Source organism: Crocuta crocuta, unplaced genomic scaffold (genome assembly GCF_008692635.1).
Source record: "Crocuta crocuta isolate KB4526 unplaced genomic scaffold, BGI_CrCroc_1.0 scaffold25, whole genome shotgun sequence".
Lineage (NCBI taxonomy): Eukaryota > Metazoa > Chordata > Mammalia > Carnivora > Hyaenidae > Crocuta > Crocuta crocuta.
Window position 1 is genome coordinate 5,847,906 of NW_027532015.1, and position 22,044 is coordinate 5,869,949.

The window sequence follows — 22,044 nt, forward strand, 5'->3', positions numbered from 1 at the left end:
GGGAGTTCTATTGTTAATCTTTTGAGGAACCTCCACACTGTTTTCCAGAGGGGCTGTACCATTTTACATTCCCACCAACAGTGTAGGATGGTGCCCGTTTCTCCATATCCTCGCCAGCATCAAGTCTCTTGATTTGTTCATTTTAGCCACTCTGACTGGTGTGAGATGGTATTTCAGTGTGGTTTTGATTTTAGTTCCCTGATGATGAGGGACGCTGAGCATCATTTCATGTGGCTGTTGGCTATCTGGATGTCCTCTTTGGAGAAGTGTCTGTTCATGTCTTCTGCCCATTTCTTCACTGGGTTGTTTGTGTTTCGGGCGTGTAGTTTGGTGAGTTCCTTATAGATTCTGGATATTAACCCTTTATCTGATATGTCATTTGCAACTATCTTTTCCCATTCCGTTGGTTGCCTATTAATTTTCTGGGTTGTTTCCTTGGCTGTGCAGAAGCTTTTAATCTTGATGAGGTCCCAATCGTTTATTTTTGCTCTTGATTCCCTTGCTTTTGGGGATGTGTCAAGTAAGAAGTTGCTGCGGTGGAGGTCAAGGAGGTTGTTTCCTGCTTTCTCCTCTAGGGTGTTGATAGTTTCCTGTCTCACGTTCAGGTCCTTTATCCATTTTGAGTTTATTTTTGTGCATGGTGTGAGAAAATGATCTAGTTTCATTCTTCTGCATGTCGCTGTCCAGTTCTCCCGGCACCATCTGTTAAGGAGACTGTCTTTTTTCCATTGGATACTCTTTCCTGTTTTTTCAGAGATCAGTTGGGCATACATTTGTAATTCTGAGTTCTCTATTCTATTCCATTGGTCTATGTGTTTTTGTGCCAATACCATACTGTCTTGATGATGACAGCTTTGTAGTAGAGGCTAAAGTCTGGGATGGTGATGCCTCCCATTTTGGTTTTCTTCTTCAATATTACTTTGACTATGCAGGGTCTTTTGTGGTTCCATACAAATTTTAGGATAGTTTGTTCTAGTTTTGAGACGATTGCATTGAATGTGTAGAGTGCTTTGGGTAGAAACGACATTTAACAATATTTATTCTTCTGACCCGTTAGCATGGAATGTTTTTACATTTCTTTGTGTCTTCTTCAACTTCCTTCATAAGTTTTCTATAGTTTTCATCATACAGATCTCCTATATCTATGGTTAGGTTTATTCCTAGGTATTTTATGGTGTGTGTGTGTGTGTGTGTGTGTGCGCGCGCAATTGTGAATGGGATCAGTTTCTTGATTTCTCTTTCTGTTGCTGCATTATTGGTGTATAAAAATGCAACTGATTTCTGCATGTTGATTTTGTACCCTGCAACTTTGGTGAATTCTTGGATCAGTTCTAGTAGGCTTCTGGTGGAATCTGTCGGGTTTTCTATGTAGAGTATCATGTCGTCTGCGAAAAGTGAAAGTTTGACTTCTTCTTTGCCAATTGTGATACCTTTTATTTCCTTTTGTTTTCTGATTGCTGATGCTAGGACTTCCAGCACTATGTTAAACAACAGAGGTGAGACTGGACATCCCTGTCGTGTTCCTGATCTCAGGGGGAAAGCTCTCAGTTTTTTGTAATTGTCTTATTTTAGAATAAAACTAGTTTTCTTATTCCTCCTACCACATCATAAGGTTTCTATCTGCTGTTTCCTCCACGTAGAATACTCTTCCCTCCACATTCCTTCAGCTTCCTCAAGAAATCTCTCTCATCTTTGCAAATGTAGCTCAAAATTACTTAGGGAAATTTCCCCTGATGCCCTAGGCTAAATATGAACTCTTATAGTTTTGTGTATTTCCCTTCAGGTCTCATGTCTAAGTATATGGTTATAGTTGGGGTTTTGTTGTTGTTGCTGTTTTTTGTTTTTTGTTTTTGTTTTTTAAATTAACATTAGTCTCTCTCACTAGATCATAAGCGCTAGGATTTAAATTCCACATCTGATTTTCTTCACCGAGTTATCATTAATCCTGAAACATTTATTATTATTCTACTCAGCAAGTAGTAGATTTGAATGCATGGATGGACAGGTGTTAATTTGTGATACATGAAAAAATATTCTAAGTTCAAATTAATTTGAGAAATACTGCATGAAACAAATTTAATCAGCTTTCTTGGTTTGCTTTCTTTCATAAATTAATGCACACTAGGTCATTTAAAAAAGGGCTTATTATAGGCAGATATCACTCACACACTTGATCTTGGTATAGTTTTGAGGAACATTTATGGTAATAGTTTCTGTGTGGTAAATGTTGGTAGATATGATTTTGATAAGGAGTAATTTGGACAAAATAGCAATATCTTATAAAACAAGTATTTGAAAGATTATAGAGGCTATCAGGGTATATAAAAAAGCTAAGTATATTCTAGTATATCTAATCCTACTTTACTATAAAAACCTCATTGTTCATATGTATAGCTATATGAAATATTTTAGAAAATATAAGATAAATAATTATTAAATATATGTCTTACTTTATGATCTTATACTTTATAAACTAACTTGAAATTATTTTATTTTAAAATTTGAACTTCTACCTTGCAATAAATCATCAGCTAATCATAATCTAATCTGCGTCTATTTCACACTTCGTTGGTGCAGGGAAAAAAGACAAAAACAGGACTTTTTTTTCTCGTTTTGGTCCATTCTACTCTACATAAACATATAAGGAAGATGTGCTTGATGGAATTTAAAAACTTAATGTCTCTTCCTAAATTAATACTATACTACATCGGTATCATCAAAATACATAGTTGCTTCTGATTTTTAAGACACTAAAATATAAAACAATAACTAACATAATAGTAAATGGCATTACTAGTCCTAAAATCCTACAAAGAAAGGATCGTAATTATTTTCACAACGCCTAGTAAATGACAATGACAATAAAAAGTCATTAAAATCAGCAACGATTGTAAAGCATTTATATATAATAGTCATATTGAATAGCATTGTAATATAAAATGTCTTACCCTTTGGAGCTTTGTCACTTTTCTCAGGTGACTTTAATGCTGTCGCTGAAACTTCAGGTTTGAATTCTTTGCCATCTTTCATTTCTTTGCCATCCTTCACTTCTTTCCCTGCCACTTTTAATTTGCTTTCTACAATAGTTATTTTGCTTTCAGAGCTGGATTCATCTGACAGCTTAAATTCAGGCAATATTTCCTTCAAGAGCTCCCAAACTTTGTCCATATATCCTGGGCTTAAATAAAACAAATCAACATTAATTTCCAAATTGAACTTTTTACTCCACTATATCATCAAGAAATTACTGACAGAAAAATCAATTTACAATTTCACAAGACTAATTTCAATAGTAACTTCAAATTTTAGATTTAAAACACTATTATACATTTATCTATCCAACAAGCTTTGGATGAGTGCCTACTGTGTGCTGGGCTTTGCTGATGCAAAAAGACCAAACAGAGTTCAGGTTCCAAATGGTGGTGTAGGATTCTGAACTTAGCAATTCCCATGACACACCAAACCTATAGCTACATATGGAACAACTTTCTCTGGAAAAACAAAAACAAAACAAAACAAAACAAACAAACAAACAACTGGCTGCATGACTCATACATCTGCTGAATGAGAAAAAAACCATAATGATGTAGTGAGTTTTCCCAAGAGGGAAGTTCATAGTGATAAATGCCTATATCAAGAAATAAGAAACATCCCAAATAAACAATTTAACTTTGTACCTCAAGAACTATACAAGAAGAACTAACAAACCCAAAAACTAGTTAAAAAAAGATGAAAATACCAAAGATCAGAGTGGAAATCAAGGAAATAGAACATAATAATACAATAGGAAAAATCAATGAGACTTAGAACTGATTTTTTGAACAGATGAACAAAATTGACAAATCTTTAGCCAAACTCACCAAGAAAAAGAAAGAGAAGAGTCAAACAAAAACTGATACTATAGAAATATAAAGGATCACAATACAATATATAAACAATTATATGACAAGTCAGACAACCTAGAAGAAACGGATAAACTCCTAGAAATGTACCACCTACCAAGACAGAATCATAAAGAAATAGATAATCTGAACAGACCAATTACTAGTCAGGTGATTGAACCAGTAATCAAAACAATCCCAACAAACAAAACTCCAGGATGAAATGGCTTCATTGGTGAATTCTACCAAACACTTAAAGAATAATTAATACCAATTTTTCTCAATCTCTTGTGATAAAATAGGAGGAACACATTCTAATAATTCATCTTAAAAGGCCATCATTACTTTGATACCAAAACCAAGGCACCACACGTAGACAAGAAACAAGAGAAATAAAAGGCATCCAAATTGGATAAGAAGAAGTAAAATTGTCACTATTTGCTGATGACCTAATATATGTAGAAAATGCAAAAGACACAACCAAAAACTGTTAGAACTAATAGATGACTTCAGTTAAGTTGCAGAATACAAAATCAATATACAAAAATATGTTGCATTCTATACACTAAATGAACTATCAGAAAGATAAATAAAGAAAACAATTCCATTTACAACTGCATCAAAAATAATAAAATGTCTAGGAATAAATTTAACCAACCATCTGAAAGACGCATACACTGAAAGCTATAGGACATCAATAAAAGAAATTGAAGAAAGCCCAAATAAATGGGAAGACATTCTGTGCTCATGGGTTGGAAGTATCAATATTATTAAAATATCCATACTACTCACAATCATTTCATGCAATTCCTTTCAAAATTCTAACATTTTCCCACATAAATAGGGATAATCTTAAAATTTGTGTGGAACCACAAAAAAACTCCAAATAGCCAGAGCAACTGAAGCTAGAACAAAGCTGGAGGCATCACACTTCCTGATTTCAAACTAAGTTAAAGTCTATAATGATCAAACAATATGCTATTGACATACAGGCACTTAGATCAGTGGAACACAACAGAGAGCAAAAAACTAAACCCACCCATATATAGTCAATTAATTTATGACAACAGAGTAAAGAATAAACAATGTGAAAAAGATAGTCTCTTCAAGAATGGTATTGGATGAACTGGCAACCACATGGAAAAGAATGAAACTGGTCACTATCTTACACCATACACAAAAATCAACTCATAATGGATTAAAGACTAGAATGTAAGACCTAAAACCATAAAACTCCTAGAGAAAACATAGGCTNAACAGTCTCTTCAAGAATGGTATTGGATGAACTGGGCAACCACATGGAAAAGAATGAAACTGGTCACTATCTTACACCATACACAAAAATCAACTCATAATGGATTAAAGACTAGAATGTAAGACCTAAAACCATAAAACTCCTAGAGAAAACATAGGCTTCTTGACATTGCTCTTAACATTGTGTTGTTGTCTTTGTTTGTTTTTGGTTTTGTTTGGATTTGACTCCAAAGGCTAGGGCAACACATACAAAAATAAACAAGTGGGGCTATATGAAACTGAAAAGCTTCTGCACAGCAAAAGAAATGACCAACAAAATGAAAAGGCAACCTATTGAATGGAAGAAAATATTGTCTTAGTTTATTTTTTAATGTTTATTTTTGAGAGAGAGAGAGAGAGAGAATGAACAGGGGAGGGTCAAATAGAGGAGGAGACACAGAATCTGAAGCAGGCTCCAGGCTCCAAGCTGTCAGCACAGAGCCTGACATGGGACTCAGACTCATGAGCCGTGAGATTATGAACTGAACCAAAGTCAGACTCTCAACTGACTGAGCCAACCAGGTGCCCCAAGAAAATATTTGCCAGTCTTATATCTGATAGGGAGTTTAAAAATATGAAGTAGTTATGCAACTGAAAAGCAACAAACAAAACTCAGACTCTTCAATTAATAAATGGATAGACGATCTGAATAGACAATTAAAAAAAAAAGACATACAGATAAACAAAGGTACATGAAAAGATATTCAGCATCAGCAATCATCAGAGAAATGTAAACAAAAACCACAATGAGATTTTACTTCATAACTGTTAGAATGGCTGTTATACAAAAAAATAAAATAAAATACAGGTATGGCAAGGATGTGGAATAAAAAAGGAAACATAATGAATTCTTGGTGAGATTGTAAACTGGTGCAGTCACTATAGAAAACAGTATGGAGTTTCCTCACAATATTTAAAAACAACTATCATGCAATCCAGCAATTCCAATTCTGGGTTGTCTGAATAAAAGGAAAACACCAATATAAAGAGATATGAGTACCCCTATGTTTACTGCAGCAATATTTATAAGACCCAAGATATGGGTAAGAAAGAAATATTACTCAGGTATTTAAAAAAAAAGATCAAAATCTTTCCATTTGTGACAACATGGTGGACCTAGAGTGCATTATGCTAAATGTAATAAGTCAGAGAAAGACAAAAATTGTACGATTTCACTTATATGTTGAATCTAAAACACCAAACAAACAAAAGAAAACAGAAACAGACATATAGGTACAGGAAATAAACCGTTGACTATCAGAGGTGGAGGCATTAGGGGTTGGGTGAAGTAGGTGAAGGGATTAAGTAGAAATTCCCAGTTATAAAAATAAAGAAGTCATGGTGGTGCAATATTCAATGATATTGTCATAACTATATCATAACAAATGGTAACTAGACACCCTGGGGATCACATAGTAATATATAAATGTTGAATCACCATAATGTATGCCTGAAACTAATAGGAAATTATATGTCAATCATATTTCAGTTTTAAAAAAATGAAGTGGCGAAGTGTTCTATTCCAGATGAACTACACCAACTTCAGAGAAATGTTCCGAGAAACAAATATTCTCCTCATTTGAAATTGTCTTCTTATAACCACTCAGACATACCACTGATTGTGTTCCTGTTATTATACAGAGAGTTAAAAGGTTTTTTTCTTTTCTTTTCAAATGGCATAAATGCACAAATTGAAGGAAAACATAAGAGTCAAGGTCAAAAATTGCACATAAGCCAGTGCTTCCTTTTGGTACTCCTCACGAGGGTGGAAAGGAAGGTGTCTATTGGAAATACCACAAAATATTTTCCTTCTAACTGATTTTCACATGGGAAAAAGCTCCAATAGTCAACACGAATTCTCCTTGACCATGTAGAACCATGTAAAACCATGAATGTGACTGCAAGGCCCTCAGGGTTTTTCTCTTCACTTTCAAATCCTTCCTGACAACAGAAACACTCAACTCCTGCACATATCACATAGCTCTGACAGTATAACTCTCCCACCGTCAGTGCTCCTCTCCTTCCTCTCCTTCAGTCAAACCCAGTCAACAGTAAAGGCTCAAACCAAGTCAGAACCTCTATGAAGCCCTATCTTACCCCTGCCGGCATCCTTGACTAATGGCCATTGCCTCCATATTTCAACTGAAACGTTCCTACAATCTTTTTTATACTATTTCATTATTTTCTTTTCATTTAAAATTATATATGTATACATAAAATTGAAAGTTTATAGTAAAGAACATTGTATGAATAATTTAGCAGAAGGTTCATAGGAAAATCTTTTTCAAATCGTGATATACATACATCAAAGATACTATATATCTTTTACTTTTTAGTTGTATTTAGGAGAAAATTGATAAATTTGAATGTTTGGATCAGTTACTTATTCTTTACACTTTTCCCCATTTTCAAAGGTTGAGTACTAACTACCCCATATATATTTCTAGATAATATTAAATAATCTAGTGACAGTCACTAGAGAGGAAAAAAAACTTATAGTAATTATGTCTCTATGACACATTAGGTATTTTTTCTACCACCTACTCACTTATCTTAAGAACAACCATATAGGATAGGTCATTTTACTCTCATTTACATGCAAAATTCACATGGCTGAAATTGAAAGTGTAAGAACATAAACCTTGCTATATAGTTCTGACTCCTAAGCTCAAGCTTTTCTGCCTCATTTTCATAGAAATTCCAGAAGCAACCATAAATTCATGCAAATAGGACATCTAAACTGCTCAAAATTTTTATTATTAATTTTAAGGTGGTCTCCTTATAATTCTGAAGCATATGAATACTTTTCAATTTTCATGTTTGATTTCAGTGTATGATTCTGGCGAGAGACAATTCACAATTTCTAATTGACTAATTTTCTAGTTATGAATTATTTTGATCTCTTGTTTCTTTGCCATCCTCCAGTGGACTTCTGACGATTTCATGTCTCTGCTTTCTTTACTCACTACCATGCAGGAAAAAATAAGCAAAATTATAAGGATTCCATCAACACTGAAGATAAAGATTTAGAAAAGCCCATACTTTTAAACTTCATTCTGTCTCTACTTCTCTCCACTAATATTGTCCATAATATATCAAGAAATATTGTTTTTCCTTAGGTATCAAAAAAGATTTTCCATGAAATGACCTAAAGGGGTGTTGTCTATACCTTTCCTTAAAATTAAAAAAATAATATCATTTCCCCTTTCAGGAGAAATGTCTTTTGAGGAAGAGATATATTTTTTCATTTTTTCCCTGCAGATATTTTTTTAATGTTTGTTTTGAGGGAGAGAGAGAGAGACAGACAGACAAACAGACAGACAGAGCATGAGCAGGGGAGGGGCAGAAAGAAAGGGAAACAGAATCTGAAGCAGTCTCCAGGCTCTGAGCTTTCAGCACAGAGTTCCACGCAGGGCTCAAACCCACAAACTATGAAATCATGACCTAAGCAGAAGTTGGATGCTTAGCCAACTGAGCCACCCAGGTGTCCCCAGATATTTTTATTTGAACCAGGCAATAGCTAATTTATCCTGCTGAAAAGATGCTTTAGATGGTAAGATCCGAGTCACTAGCGACTAAATTCAATCTCCTATAACCTAGATCCTTGAGAACAATAGCTTCCCAATATCAATAAAAAATCAGAAATGATCCAAACTGATAACTGAACTATGGATTTGATCTTCTTATAAAATCCAGCGTCTGAACTGATGATGTTCAGATGTATCAATATGTTTTTTCTATGAACTTTGGCTTGATTAATTTCTACTATCAATGATAATATAATCAAATTGTGTGTCTATAACCTTTATGTATGAAATAAAAGTACTTGTGAAATTTTAAGTAAGCTTTGCATTAAATGTCTCTTTTGTGGACATACACAAATATCTAGAATCACATGAAATAAATACTGTGGGCTTTGGACCCAACAAGACTTGGATTCATATTTTTTCTCCTCCAGGTACAATGTGCACAGCTTGGGGTAGTCAACCACTCTGGGCTTCAGTTTCTTCATTTGTAATGAAATATACCCAGCTAATGAGGTCATATGAAAGATCAAGTGAGATAATATTTTCAGGGCTGTGGTTTTTAATTAGAAATAATATATTAATATGCCTAATGCCTAACAGGTATTTTATTATTATTAATTATTTATTAATATGTGTGGCTAATTACAAGTTGCCTTTATGTTGCTTTTATTTATTTTTATTGGGAGAGAGAGAGAGGAGGACAGGGAAGGGACAGAAAGAGGGAGAGAGAGAGAGAGAGAGAGAGAGAGGGAGAATCCCAAGCAGGCTCTACGATGTCATCACAAAGCCTAATAAGGGACTTGATATCACAAACCATGAGATCATGACCTGAGCTTAAATCACGAGGTGGATGCTTAACCTACTGAGCCAACCAGACCCCCCCCCAATATGTTTCTGTATTAAGTCAGTGTAGTAGTTGTATAAGTATAAAGGGACACCTGTAAACATGATAAATAATTAACATGGTTTTAATATTTGTAGTTCACAGTATTTTTTAAAAACAGAATTTATCCTGAGCTCCTCAAGGGATTTTTGTATAATACTATAAAATATTAATACACTAAAATATTATTTTCACAGACATTTTGTAAAATGTTGAGATTTTCTTAAAATTTTCTTAAAGCTTCATAATGTTTAGTTAAAGAAACATTACTGGGAAAGAAAGAAAAATACATATGAAGAACTTAATGGTAAAACCTACTGGAAAGGAATCACTTCTGGTAACCATCCTGTAAGGGCATGAATAACTGTGAACTCCCCTAATTCTCTCATCTCTGCTACGTGGATGCTAAAAAAGCAAATGCATAATAGCATAGTTAATAACACTTGAAAACACACACAAAGAGATATGTAAAGACAGGGAATCTTTAATAAGCAGTGATATAATAATAAATGTAGGGCTCATACTGCTTATATGTTAGAGTACAAGAAAATACTATTCCAAAGGCCAGATGATTCATTTTGTTAAAGTGTTTAAAGGAATCCAGTGTAAAAGTTCATGTTTATTTTAAAAACATGCTACAAGCNCCGTGTCTTTTATATTTCTAATGTCAGCTACTATCCTAAGATGCCCATGAGGCAGTGTACTAAATCAGTCTCACACAGCAGGTCAAGATGACATCAGATAATCTTAATTTAATCCTTAGATAATTTCAGAGGGATGAGAAACATCTTTTCTATCCTATACAAAAAAGTAAATTTGCCACCATAGCATAAAGTCAAATGAGATTGTGAATGACCAAATACCACTCTTCTCATTTCAGTCCTTTTTCCCCCCAAAGTGATTAGGCTATTTGCACTGACCCACAGAAATGCCATACCCCTGTTATGACCAGGATCCCCATTTCAGTTTACCATGTGTCAGCATGCCAGCAGTGGTGATTAATGGTATTGACCAGACATGTTCTCTTCTTCTGAAAGAAATCTTACTCTCTTAGTCACGTGTTCTATCCTTTATAAACTTGTATTGGTTTGTTGCTCATACATTATGAATTTTGATGTATCTCCATGTGTCACAGATAACGGAAATCTCCTGTGGAAGTTCACAGTCTAGTCTAAACTCTGTGGATAATCATATTTATGAAGTGGCTGCATACCTCATGTAAATAGTGTTCTTTCATTTGCAGAGCTCACAGTGATAGTGAAATACTTACTACACATTAATTTTTAATGTAGAAAGCAAAAACTCATATAAAGATAATTGTTATGTACTATAAAATTTGAGAAACAGTGTATAGATAAATATAAATTGTACCACACAGTCCAGGTAGCCACTAGAAAGCCTAAGAAATGTCTTACATTTAGTTGGGTCTTTATTTCTGAGCTGGATTTATTTATTTTCTAAAATAGCAATAATTCTATTTCTTAGGAGGCTCTAAAATTCTATGGAACTATAGCTTTAAGAAAGACAAAATGCCACTCCAATTTTCCAGGTCATGCATTTAACACTTCACTGGTGTTAATTCAGCTCTAGCTCTCAGAATTTCAAGTTAGGTCTGAGAATTAGGAACATTAGGAACATCATTCTCTTTCCAAAAAAACAAACATGATTATCACCAGTGTGAATACTTAGTGCTATTCAGCTACCTAAAAAGATCTGGGCTGAGGCTTTTTGTTGTTTGTTTTTTGTTTTTTTAATCGTTGAAATTAAGAGTTGTGAGCTGCGTGAAACAAATTCTGAGTAGACAATCGAGGGTTGGTGAGAGAAAAGAGATCTGTCCAAGATGGCAGTAGAGTGGCTGGTTTTGTTGTATAGCCTTGGGAAAGAAAAAAGAAGCTGAACTAAAAGAAAAAAGAGCAGGCTTCTGATGGACAGAGCTCTGTTTACAGAAGGGAGGAGGCTGAGCACTGAGCAAAGGGTTGCAGCGGTTTATTGGAGCAGGTGGGCATCCTGCGGAGAATGAGATGCTGTCACACCCTGCAGGAGGGTGAAGGGTATCAAATTCAAGCTGGCTCAGTGTAGGTGAGAATCCCCCCACTGAGCAGTGATACAAAGTTGCCAAGCCTTTGCAACTCAAGCATCTAAGATTTTTTTTTTGTATGGCTAGGGTGGGGATGGACTGACCTAAGGTCCCTGTAAGGTGGAAGCCAAGAGAATGAAAGTGGCAGGCATGTCTCAGATATGTTGATGCGCAAGACATGCAGGAATGGAAGATATAAGCATATTTCACAAGAATATTGAAGCAAATGGAAGAAGTTTGTATCACAAATGTATTAAAAGGGAGCAGTGTTACCAAAGTCATGAGGAAGACATTAAAAAAACTGATATCTTTCAGAAGTGTTCAGGTTTTCAAGATTATAAATTATTGCTACATATACAAAACCTAAAATTTCAACTGGATTCCAATATACGTTTTTTGGTATTTAGGTGAACCAATATATTCCCCTACAAAAACAACCTGTATCTCCTGCTCAGCTGAAACACTATTTTTCATGATCATGTTCTATTCATCATAAGAAAGCATTTGATATAGAATAATTTGTATTTTCAATTGGGAGAGTTTTGTCTTATTTCTGATTAACCCAATACTACAAATTAGTGGTTTTGGCATTTTTATATCAAAATGTTTACAGTGTTTGGAAAGAAGTCTATTTTAAATAGTTTTTTTTTTAAATAAAGCTATGCGATACAGATGTATAGTTTTTTGTTGTTTGTCTTTTTGTTTTTTGTGAGTAATAGTTCTTCCTTCTACATACTCAACATTTGCCAGCTTAATGATAGCTTTACACAAAAGCATTGGCCAGAGTTCAAAGTCATAGGTTGTGGCTGGAAGCAATAGATTGTTGTCTTCATCAAAAGGAAGAAAGTCATCAATAGTTATCTTTCTCCAGCAACCCTAAAAATGAGAAGAAAGGAATGTACAGTCAGTGAATTACGTTACTTTTTCTCATACGTATTGTATGAGAAATACAATGTAACACTGCTGATGTTACTATTTACTGTTTTATAATTTTATCTTACCTTCTTACAGCTGAAGACTGGTGCACTGCTTTTCAATACTACTCTGGCTGAGAATTTTAGCTGACTATTTTGTTTATTTTATTTTATTGTTATTTTGTTTTATTTTATTTACCTACATATAATATAATATATATTTTATATTATCTATAATATTTTATTTATTTATATCATAATTTATAAGACCTAATAAACACATTCTTGGGTGCACATCCTACATAATGCAGTAAATCAAAGTGTTTCAAATAGCAGAACCAAAACATTATACAACCATGGATAAGTTTGGTCATAATTAAATAACAATATAATCATAACACAAATCCTCCAAATGTAAGTAATTATTGTTCATCCTGATAGACTCAGTGATTTTAAACTTCCAATTACCAGATTGCTTCTACTCCTAATTAAAGATCTAATTTTTAACATGAAGTTAATACTTCATTTAATAAAATGATTCTATATTTACCTATATGCATATTGCTTCACAACTGAAAGTTTGAGACAAATGATAACATTAATGACTATGAACTGAAATATTTTTTAAACTTTGGTTTTACATGTGAAATTTTTTTATGAATTTATTTTTTTCCCAAGAAATATTTTCAGCAGTGATGCAGGCATTGTGAACCCAAATTCTGCACAACACATGGCCTATGCCAGTGAATTGCTTAGAGTCTATTGAAGGAAGACATTTATGCAAACAGTACAAAACATAATATATTCATGGTCCTCTAGGACCAGAAAAGCAAATGTGACAAATGTTGCTTGTGAAAGCCTTCACAACAAGGTGACATCTGAACTAAAATTCAAAGAGCAGTAGTTTTCCCAAGTAGATAGGGGCGATAGGGTGAAACATGATTTATTTGTATGGGATGCATAACTCTGAATTCATATTGCCTTATTTAGTGGTTTCTTGTCTTTCTTTCTTCCCTGACAGATGATGTAGGGCAAGACAGGATTAAAACATAAGTGTTTAGCCACTCCTTTTCCTAATTTTAAATGACATGACCCAAAAAAATACACAATGAAATAAGCCAGACAAAAAGACAAATATTATATAATTCTACTTATATGACATATTTGGAAAAATGCAAACTTACAGAGACAGAAGGCATACTAGAGGTTCCCAGGGGCTGGGTGGAGAGGAGAATGAAAAATTATTGTTTAATGGGTACAGAGGTTCCATTTGGGATGATGACAAAGTTGTGAAAACAGACAGTGGTGATGGTTGGACAACATTGTAAGGATACTTAAGGCCTCTGAATTGTGCATTTATAACAGTCAAAATGCTAAATATTATGGTGCACATATTTTACCACAATAAAACCTAGTAGTGTGAGTTCCCTTTCTATACTTCAATTTTTGAAAACAATTTTGAAGGAACCAACTGGATCCCCATGAAGGAACTGTTTTAAAGCAGACTTAAGGACTTACGCTAAACCAGTTCAATGGATATCATATACGTATAGCTGATCAATAATATATTTCCATTGGGAATGCTTTGATTACTAAATACCATTGAACTATACAGTCTAAAGAGATGTGAATTGCATCTCAAAAAAGTTATTATGAAAAATACACAGGAATAAGTGTTCAGTATTACATAGCTAAAAACATACTTTAACTAGAATTATAACAATTTTCCTGGGAATTTTTTTGATTCTTACTTATTGATATTTGGTTGGTGGCTTGGTTAAAGTTCATGGAGACATTAAATATTATATATATAGATATGAATATTGCATATAACTATTATTATGAGATCTTATAATAGAACACTGAATTTATTCACTTGAGACTTTATCTTAGAACACAGAAATTTTTTAAAATTTCATTTTAGAGAGAGAGAGCATGAGAGCATGAGCGGGGGAGCGGTGGAGGGAGAGACAGAAAGAGAGAGAGAATCTTAAGCAGGTTCCATGCTCAGTATGGAACCTAATGAGGGGCTCAAACCCACCACTCTTGGATTCTTGGATCATGACCTGACCTGAAATCAAGAGTGAGGTGCTCAACCAACTGAGCTACCCAGGTGCCCAACACTGAAACATTTTTACACTTTTTTTTTTACCTGGATGTAAAAGATGTACATTGGGCAGTTTTTACTAAGTTTACTGTGTTAACACCACATAATTTGAAATAACCATCAAAATGTTTAATTACTTAGCATGCTTATGGAAAAGGATGCCTCCTTTATTAATATAAATAAATATATTACTAAGTTACTTTAGAATACAGTCATGTTCAAATTGTATTTTTTTAATTTTTTAAATGTTTTTATTTATTTCTGAGAGAGAGAGAGACAGCATGAGTAGGGGAGGGTCAGAGAGAGAGAGGGAGACACAGAATCTGAAGCAGGACCCAGTTAGCTGTCAGCACAGAGCCCGACGCAAGGCTCGAACCCACGAACTGTGAGATCATGACCTGAACGGAAGTCTGAAGCTCAACTGACTAAGACACCCAGGGGCCCGTGGAATACAGTCATGTTCAAATTTCAATATTTTCCACACTTGAATTCTAAGTCAAGATAACTAAATGGTTACATATATTTATAGCCTCTTCTTCCTAAGACCAGGCTAAAGGGATAATAAAAAATGTTTTGGGGGGGCTCCTGGATGGCTCAGGACACTGAGTGTACGACTTTGGCTGTCATGATCTACCGGTTCAAGAGTTCGAGCCCCCCATCAGGTTCTGCGCTGACGGCTTAGAATCTAGAGCCTGCTTCGGTTTCTGGGTCTTCCTCTCTCTCTGCCCCTCCCCTGCTTGGACTCTGTCTTTCTCTCAAAAATAAATAAACATTAAAATATTTGTTTAAATGATTTTAATTAACAGCAGCAATCACAATTCCAAAAGATCAAGGAAAGAGCAAGCATTGGACAGAGAGTTCAGCACATACCTGAATGAACATAATTATATAGATAGGAAAGAACCCTAAGAGCACTCCCCCACCTTCGGCCCGTAACAGGTGGTGCCTTCCCATACAGGGCCTGATGGTGAAAGGCTGGCTTCTGTGAATGTCCTGAAATAATACAAGGCAGTTTCTCTTTCCAGCAGAGTCAGTGGGCAGAATTGTGACTTCTATTGCCTTCCTGCAGTAGACAGGAAGTGCTTTCTGCATTAGTAGAACCTATTAAAGGATCTCTTATTTCCACGCTCTACCCACGCAGGGATGAAGTGGTACACGCCCCCTCCTCAGCTGGTGCTAAGGATACTGCCTGATGGGGTCTTCTCATCGGACAACAAACAAGAGTGAGAGAGCAGAGTAACACCGCACAGGCTTTATAAACCAAATTAACGTATGAAACACAGCCCACAGAGGTGAGACAGGATGTGGATTCTGAATCTAAACAGGTTGACTATGTACTAAAATAAAAAAATTTAATTAGCAGCGTCATACAACATAACACTAAAGATGTTCAGGAAACGATCCAAAATTACCAATCATGCAAAAATGGAAAATCCAAATTTCAATGAGAAAATACAATCAATAAAACTTAATGCCAAAAATGACAGGGAATTTGGAATTTTTAGTTATGAAATTTAAAGCTTATGTCATAAAAATACTCCAGAAAGCAACTATGAATACTCTTTGAAACAAATAAAAATAGAATATCTTATCAAAGAAATAAAAAACATAAGAGAAAAAAAGAAATTTTAAAATTAAAAAAAAAAACCTTCATAGGAAAAGATCAACAGCAGAATGCAAATGGAAAGAAATTGGTGAATTGGAATTAAAGTCAATAGAAATTATAAACAACCAGGAAACATAGATTTTTTTTTAATGATAGGAACCTCAAAGACTTATGAGAAAATGAAAGAAGATACAACATCCATGCCTTCAGAGTCCCCCAAAATGAAGAAAGGAATGTGGGGCTGAAAAAAAATTTTAATGCATAAATGACTGAAAACTCTCCCAAATTTGTCTTAAGACATAACTCTTGTAGAATCAAGGATCTCAGAATATCCCAGAGAGGATAATCTCAAAGAAATCTACACCCAGACACATCAAATTCAAACTTCTGAAAATTGGAGACACAGGAAAAAAAGCCAGAAACCGGCTGGTGAGACAAGACCACCTGATCTCTCTCCAGAAACCACAGAGGCCAGAAGGAAGTATCAGGCTACTTTTCAATACTGAGGAAAAAGGCTTGCCAACGCACAACACTGTATCAAGTGAAATACCCTTTAGGAATAAGGGTGAAATAAAACATTTTCAGACAAAAGAAAGTTAAGATAATATGTCACCAGAAGATTGACTAAGAAAGGATGGTGAAAAAGAAAAAGAAAAGGAAAAAGGAAATGAAAAGGATGGTGAAAGCAGAGACAAAAAAAAAAAAGGAAATGGAAGAAATCTTAGGATATCCGGAGCAAAGATACATATAAACATATGGCTAAATACAATAGTGTTCTTTGCTTCTGGAACTTTTAAAATTATATTTGACATGACTTCTCAGCCTTTTGGCTAAGATTAAGTATAGTAAAATTATATTTGACATTTAAAAACAACATTTACTTTATAAAAGTTCTGAATACGTATAAAATACCTAATCAATTATGTTGTAAAGGTGTAAAGGGACCCAAATGATGGTAAAGTAGCTATATTCCAATTTAAGTGGTAAAATGCTGATATTACTAGATTGTGGTAAGCTAAGTCTGTCTATTTTAATCCCTAGAGCAACCACTAGAAGAAAAAGTAATACACAGAGATATACTCAAAAACACTAGAGATAATTCAACATGGAATCCCAAAGAATGTTCAAGAAACACACAGGAATAGGGAAATAGATACCAAAAAAAGTAACAGAGTAAACAAATAATACAATGACAGACTTAAATCCCAATTGTATCAAATATAAATTGCACACAAATTGAAGTGTAAGAGCAAATTGGATATGTTTATGAAAATTAAAAATTTGCATATATTTGAATAATTCCACATGTAGAAATCCCAGAAAAAATAATCATAAATGAGCAAAAATATATACACAAAGATGCTATTTTACAGAATTGTATTGGTAAAAACACCTGTTATAATCTAAATATCAATATGAACCTAACATAATATGTATAGCTCTTATATTCAAACAATGGAGTACAATGTAGATTGATATATACTAGCATAAACAATGCCCATAGTTAGGGAAAAATACATTTTAGAACAAGAAGTGTCATATTATCCTATTGTTGCTATAAATTATATATTGTAGGTTTATATATGTTTATAAGATACAAGTTTAGGAAGGTATACATAAATTATTTATTGTAATTGTGTTTACCTAGAAAGAGAAAAAAGAAAACCATAATGTATATCTTGTCAGGAAGAATTTAATTCTTCACTACACCTAATATGCATACAGGTGTTGACTCAGATTTACCACCTGGGATTTAAGTAGAAACAGGTAGAAATATCTACCCTTAGACCAAAAAGAACAAATGTCCACCAACCAGAAAACCAGAAAGCCATCTTTCTATCACATGAATACAGTCTCTGAGAAATTTAGGTCATTTAAAAATTGCATCTATCTAGCTATTTATTATCACTGTTATCAGTATTCTATATACTTTCAAAGGACTGCAATTCCAATGTCAAGAATGGACCAAAGTAGAAGAAAACCAACAGAAGAGTATTATCATCTGGCTTGTGTATTTACCTTACAAACAGAAGGGTAAGCTGCATTTGCAGATACTAAACACAGAAACACCTAAACACTCCACCACAAAGCTATTAGAGGTGATAAATGAATTCAGTAAACTAGCAAGGTACAAAATTAATATGCAGAAATCAGTTGTGTTTCTATATACTAAAAATGAAGTAGTAGAAAGAAATATTAAGAAAATAATCCCGTTTACAATTGCACCAAAAAGAATAAAATACCTAAGAATAAACTTAATCAGGACGGTAAAAATCTGTCCTCTGAAAACTATAAAACATTGAAAAGAAATTGAACACAACACAAACAAATGGAGAGCTACTCCATGCTCATGAATTAAAAGAATTAATTTTGTTAAAATGTCCATGGTACCCAAAGCAATCTACAGATTCAACGCAATCCCTATGGAAATACCAACGATACTTTTCACAGAACTAGAATAAATAATACTAATATTTGCATTCTTCCCAAGTTTACCTTCTCTCTATAATCCCTCAACCCTATCCATGGTGTAGTCTCAACTCTCATTCTTTGCTGTGCATTAAAACTTTGGAGTCTTGGGACGCCTGAGTGGCTCAGTTGGTTAAGTGTCTGACTGGCTCAGGTCATGATCTCACAGTTTGTGGGTTCGAGCCCCATGTCGGGCTCTATGCTGGCAGACAGCTCAGAGCCTGGAGGCTGTTTCAGATTCTGTGTCTCCCTCTCTCTCTGACCCTCCCCTGCTCATGCTGTCTGTCTCTCTGTCTCTCAGAAATAAATATAACGTTTTAAAAAAATTTTTTAATGAAAAATAAATGTAAAAAAAACCAACTTTGGAGTCTTGTCTGCCAAATCTGTCTCATGATTGGTAAATAGGGAAGATAAAGGCATTTAGGAAGTCATTTTCTCTCCTCACAAAGTTTTGACTTTCTTTCTTTTTTTTTTTTAATGCTTTATTTATTTCTAGGAGAGAGAGAGACAGACAGCGTGAGCAGGGGAGGGTCAGAGAGAGAGGGAGACACAGATTCTGAAACAACCTCCAGGCTCTGAGCTGGCAGTCAGCACAGAGCCCGACGCGGGGCTCGAACCCACGAACCGCGAGATCATGACCTAAGCGAAAGTCAGACGCTTAACCGACTAAGCCACCCAGGAGCCCCAAAGTTTTGATTTCAACATCTCTCATCTTGCTATGAATTTCAAAACACCAAAAATCCTATTTTAGATCTCAGAGGCTAACATTACCTTCTTTACTTTTATGTCCCTGCTGTAACAATCTCATTAATTCCTTTTTAAAAATGTATCGTTTTATTTTTGAGAGGGAGTACATGTGTGCAAACAGGGAAGGGGCAGAGAGAGAGACAGGGATCAGAAGCAGGTTCTGCGCTGAGAGCAGAGCCAGAAGTGGGACTCAAACTATACGAACTGCATAGTTACAAGGAACCTTACACTTAGAGGGACCCCATTTTTTTTTAAAGTGCTGCTATCACCGTATTGAAGTTCCTAATCATTTTTGAGCAAGGGGCTCTGCAAATCATGTAGCTGGCTCTGCCTATGAGCCTGGGCCTTGGGAGAGAGCATTCCACCAACAAAACTCAAAGGGATTTCATAATCTAGTGTGATGTGTGAATCTAGTGTGGTGTGAGCCTACTCTGTCGTTCGAACTAAGGGATTTTTCGTTCTCTATTTCTACTATCCCATTTCCTTCTTTTCAGGCAGAAGCAAAAACTTTTTGTATCGAGGTAAGATTTGTTAACATGAGCACAAATCTCAAGCTTAGGAAAAAGATTGGGTGGAACTGGGCCTCTCAGTAGGAGGAGAGAAAGAACGGACCCTGCTTGGGCACTCTCTTTGCTCAAGACGGCATACCACATCAGAGAGAAAGGAGGAAGGAAGAGAGCTTGTGTGTCCACCTGCCTACCCAGCCCACCTGGCTGAGACGACAGACATAGCAGAGAACCATCCCTCCATGTTTCAAGCAGCACCAGTTTAAAAAGCACATGGGACTGGTGTGACAGGACAAACAGCAATGCTTCATATCGATCCCAAATTATATATGCAGGACATTTCTTCCTAGTAGGTGCACAACTGATATCCTGTATAAGTGCATGACCTTGTATTAGCCTAGGTAACAGCACGTAAACAAATATATTTCAATATGAAAGGCAATTTTTAATGCACATGAAAGTGAACTTACCATCCAGTAAAGTTTCACAACATACTTTCCATAGCTATTGAATAAAGGCATGTGGCCTTTCACAGCCTTGCACAGAGAGTAGATGTGTTCCCAGGGCTTCCAGGGAAGAAGAGGAGGCTCCCCGGTGGTCCCTTTAAGATAATTGTTCAAAATACCTCCATTGAATATCTTCCACACGGCATAGATTTCACTGATAATCCATCTCATCAGCTAGAGACAAAAGCCGTTAGTGTTAATCAGTTGCTTTTCAGTTATTGGTACTATAAGTCACCAATAAGTTTAGGGGGAAACCTACTTCCAATAGTAATATTAAATTCTACATGTCATGTGTTCCACATTTTGATTTCTGACTTACAGAATAAAGTCATCATTCTTGCCTTTGTTGTCAGCAAGTATAGTCACAATGCAAGCTAAAAAGGCTTAACATTAAACACACTCTTAGCTAAGAACTATCTTTCAGAGTAAACTGTCAGTGATTTGACATTGACCTCTATTAGGTATTGACCTTCATTTCAGCTGTTTGTGTGTGTGTGTGTGAGAGAGAGAGAGACAGAGACAGACACAGAGAGGGGAGAGGGAGAGAGAGAGAGAGAGGGGGAGAGAGACTGAGGCTTCTGAGAGCAGTGGTGCTTTTATTCTGGAGCTAACTTTTGATAAATGAGTAAGCTACTCTTCTGTAAGGGTTGAGAAGTTTGAGAAGAAAATGATCTCCCCTTATGTCAGTAGGATCAGTTAGACAGTGAATGAGATGAGAAAGAATTAAAATTGCATACACAGTTAAATCTTCTCTAAGTCTTATATTTCATGTGTCAATCTGCAGGTGCAGAGCTGATCTAAGTAAAACTCCCATGGCAGAGTTTTCAACAGGCAGCAAGGTGTGGTGGGGAGCTGAGCAGAAAGAGACCAGGGTTTGAATTTTCTTCCGGGGTCCTTCTGCTCTGGGACATGTCATTTCACTGTCTCTAAATTGCAGTTTATGTAATGCAGTCTATAAAATGTAGATTATACTATCTCTTTTTCAGCAATTTACAGGGAATAGAAACAATGTAAAAAAAAAGACCTGCGAGTCACAGTGGTGTTAAGTAAAGACATTATTACCCTCAGTAATATTGGATTTTCTGAAATATGTTTAATTGCCTGGTTTATAAGGAGATTAAATACTTGAGACTAACCCTATAAGATTTGTTTTCCTTAACTAACATTATCTAGAACATTTATTCAAGTTTAGTTAAGTTGAAAAAGATAAGCCAAGTATGTTCCTGTATATCCGGTAATTTTTAAAACATAGGATATTTTATACTTTTCTTCCCTCAAAAAAATGAAAAGCTAAAGTCTACGCAGGCTTTGGCTCACAAAATTAGCATATTTTAGACTAAAATACAACGTATAAAACCATTCAGAGGTAACTTTATACTAATCAGTACAGTCTGGTTGAAGAAATAAATGTTTTGATTTTAATATTGGTCAAGATATTTAAGATAAGAAAGACAAAGTGTCTGAACCAATAATGACGATTGATTTTGACTGGGTCTTAGGAGAAAATAATTAAAAAAAAAAAAAAAAA

General features: G+C 34.9%; 1 protein-coding gene across 1 annotated transcript in view; it reads right to left on the minus strand.

The window, feature by feature from the left end:
• ADGB (androglobin) overlaps positions 1-22,044 on the minus strand; it is a 149,790-nt gene that overhangs the window by 91,406 nt on the left and 36,340 nt on the right. The window contains exons 5-8 of the mRNA XM_077776069.1: positions 20,481-20,690; positions 12,398-12,537; positions 9,903-9,989; positions 2,949-3,178 (exon numbers count right to left, since the gene is read on the minus strand). Of these exons, the coding sequence (XP_077632195.1) occupies positions 2,949-3,178; positions 9,903-9,989; positions 12,398-12,537; positions 20,481-20,690 (667 nt within the window). The remainder of the gene's footprint in view (positions 1-2,948; positions 3,179-9,902; positions 9,990-12,397; positions 12,538-20,480; positions 20,691-22,044) is intronic.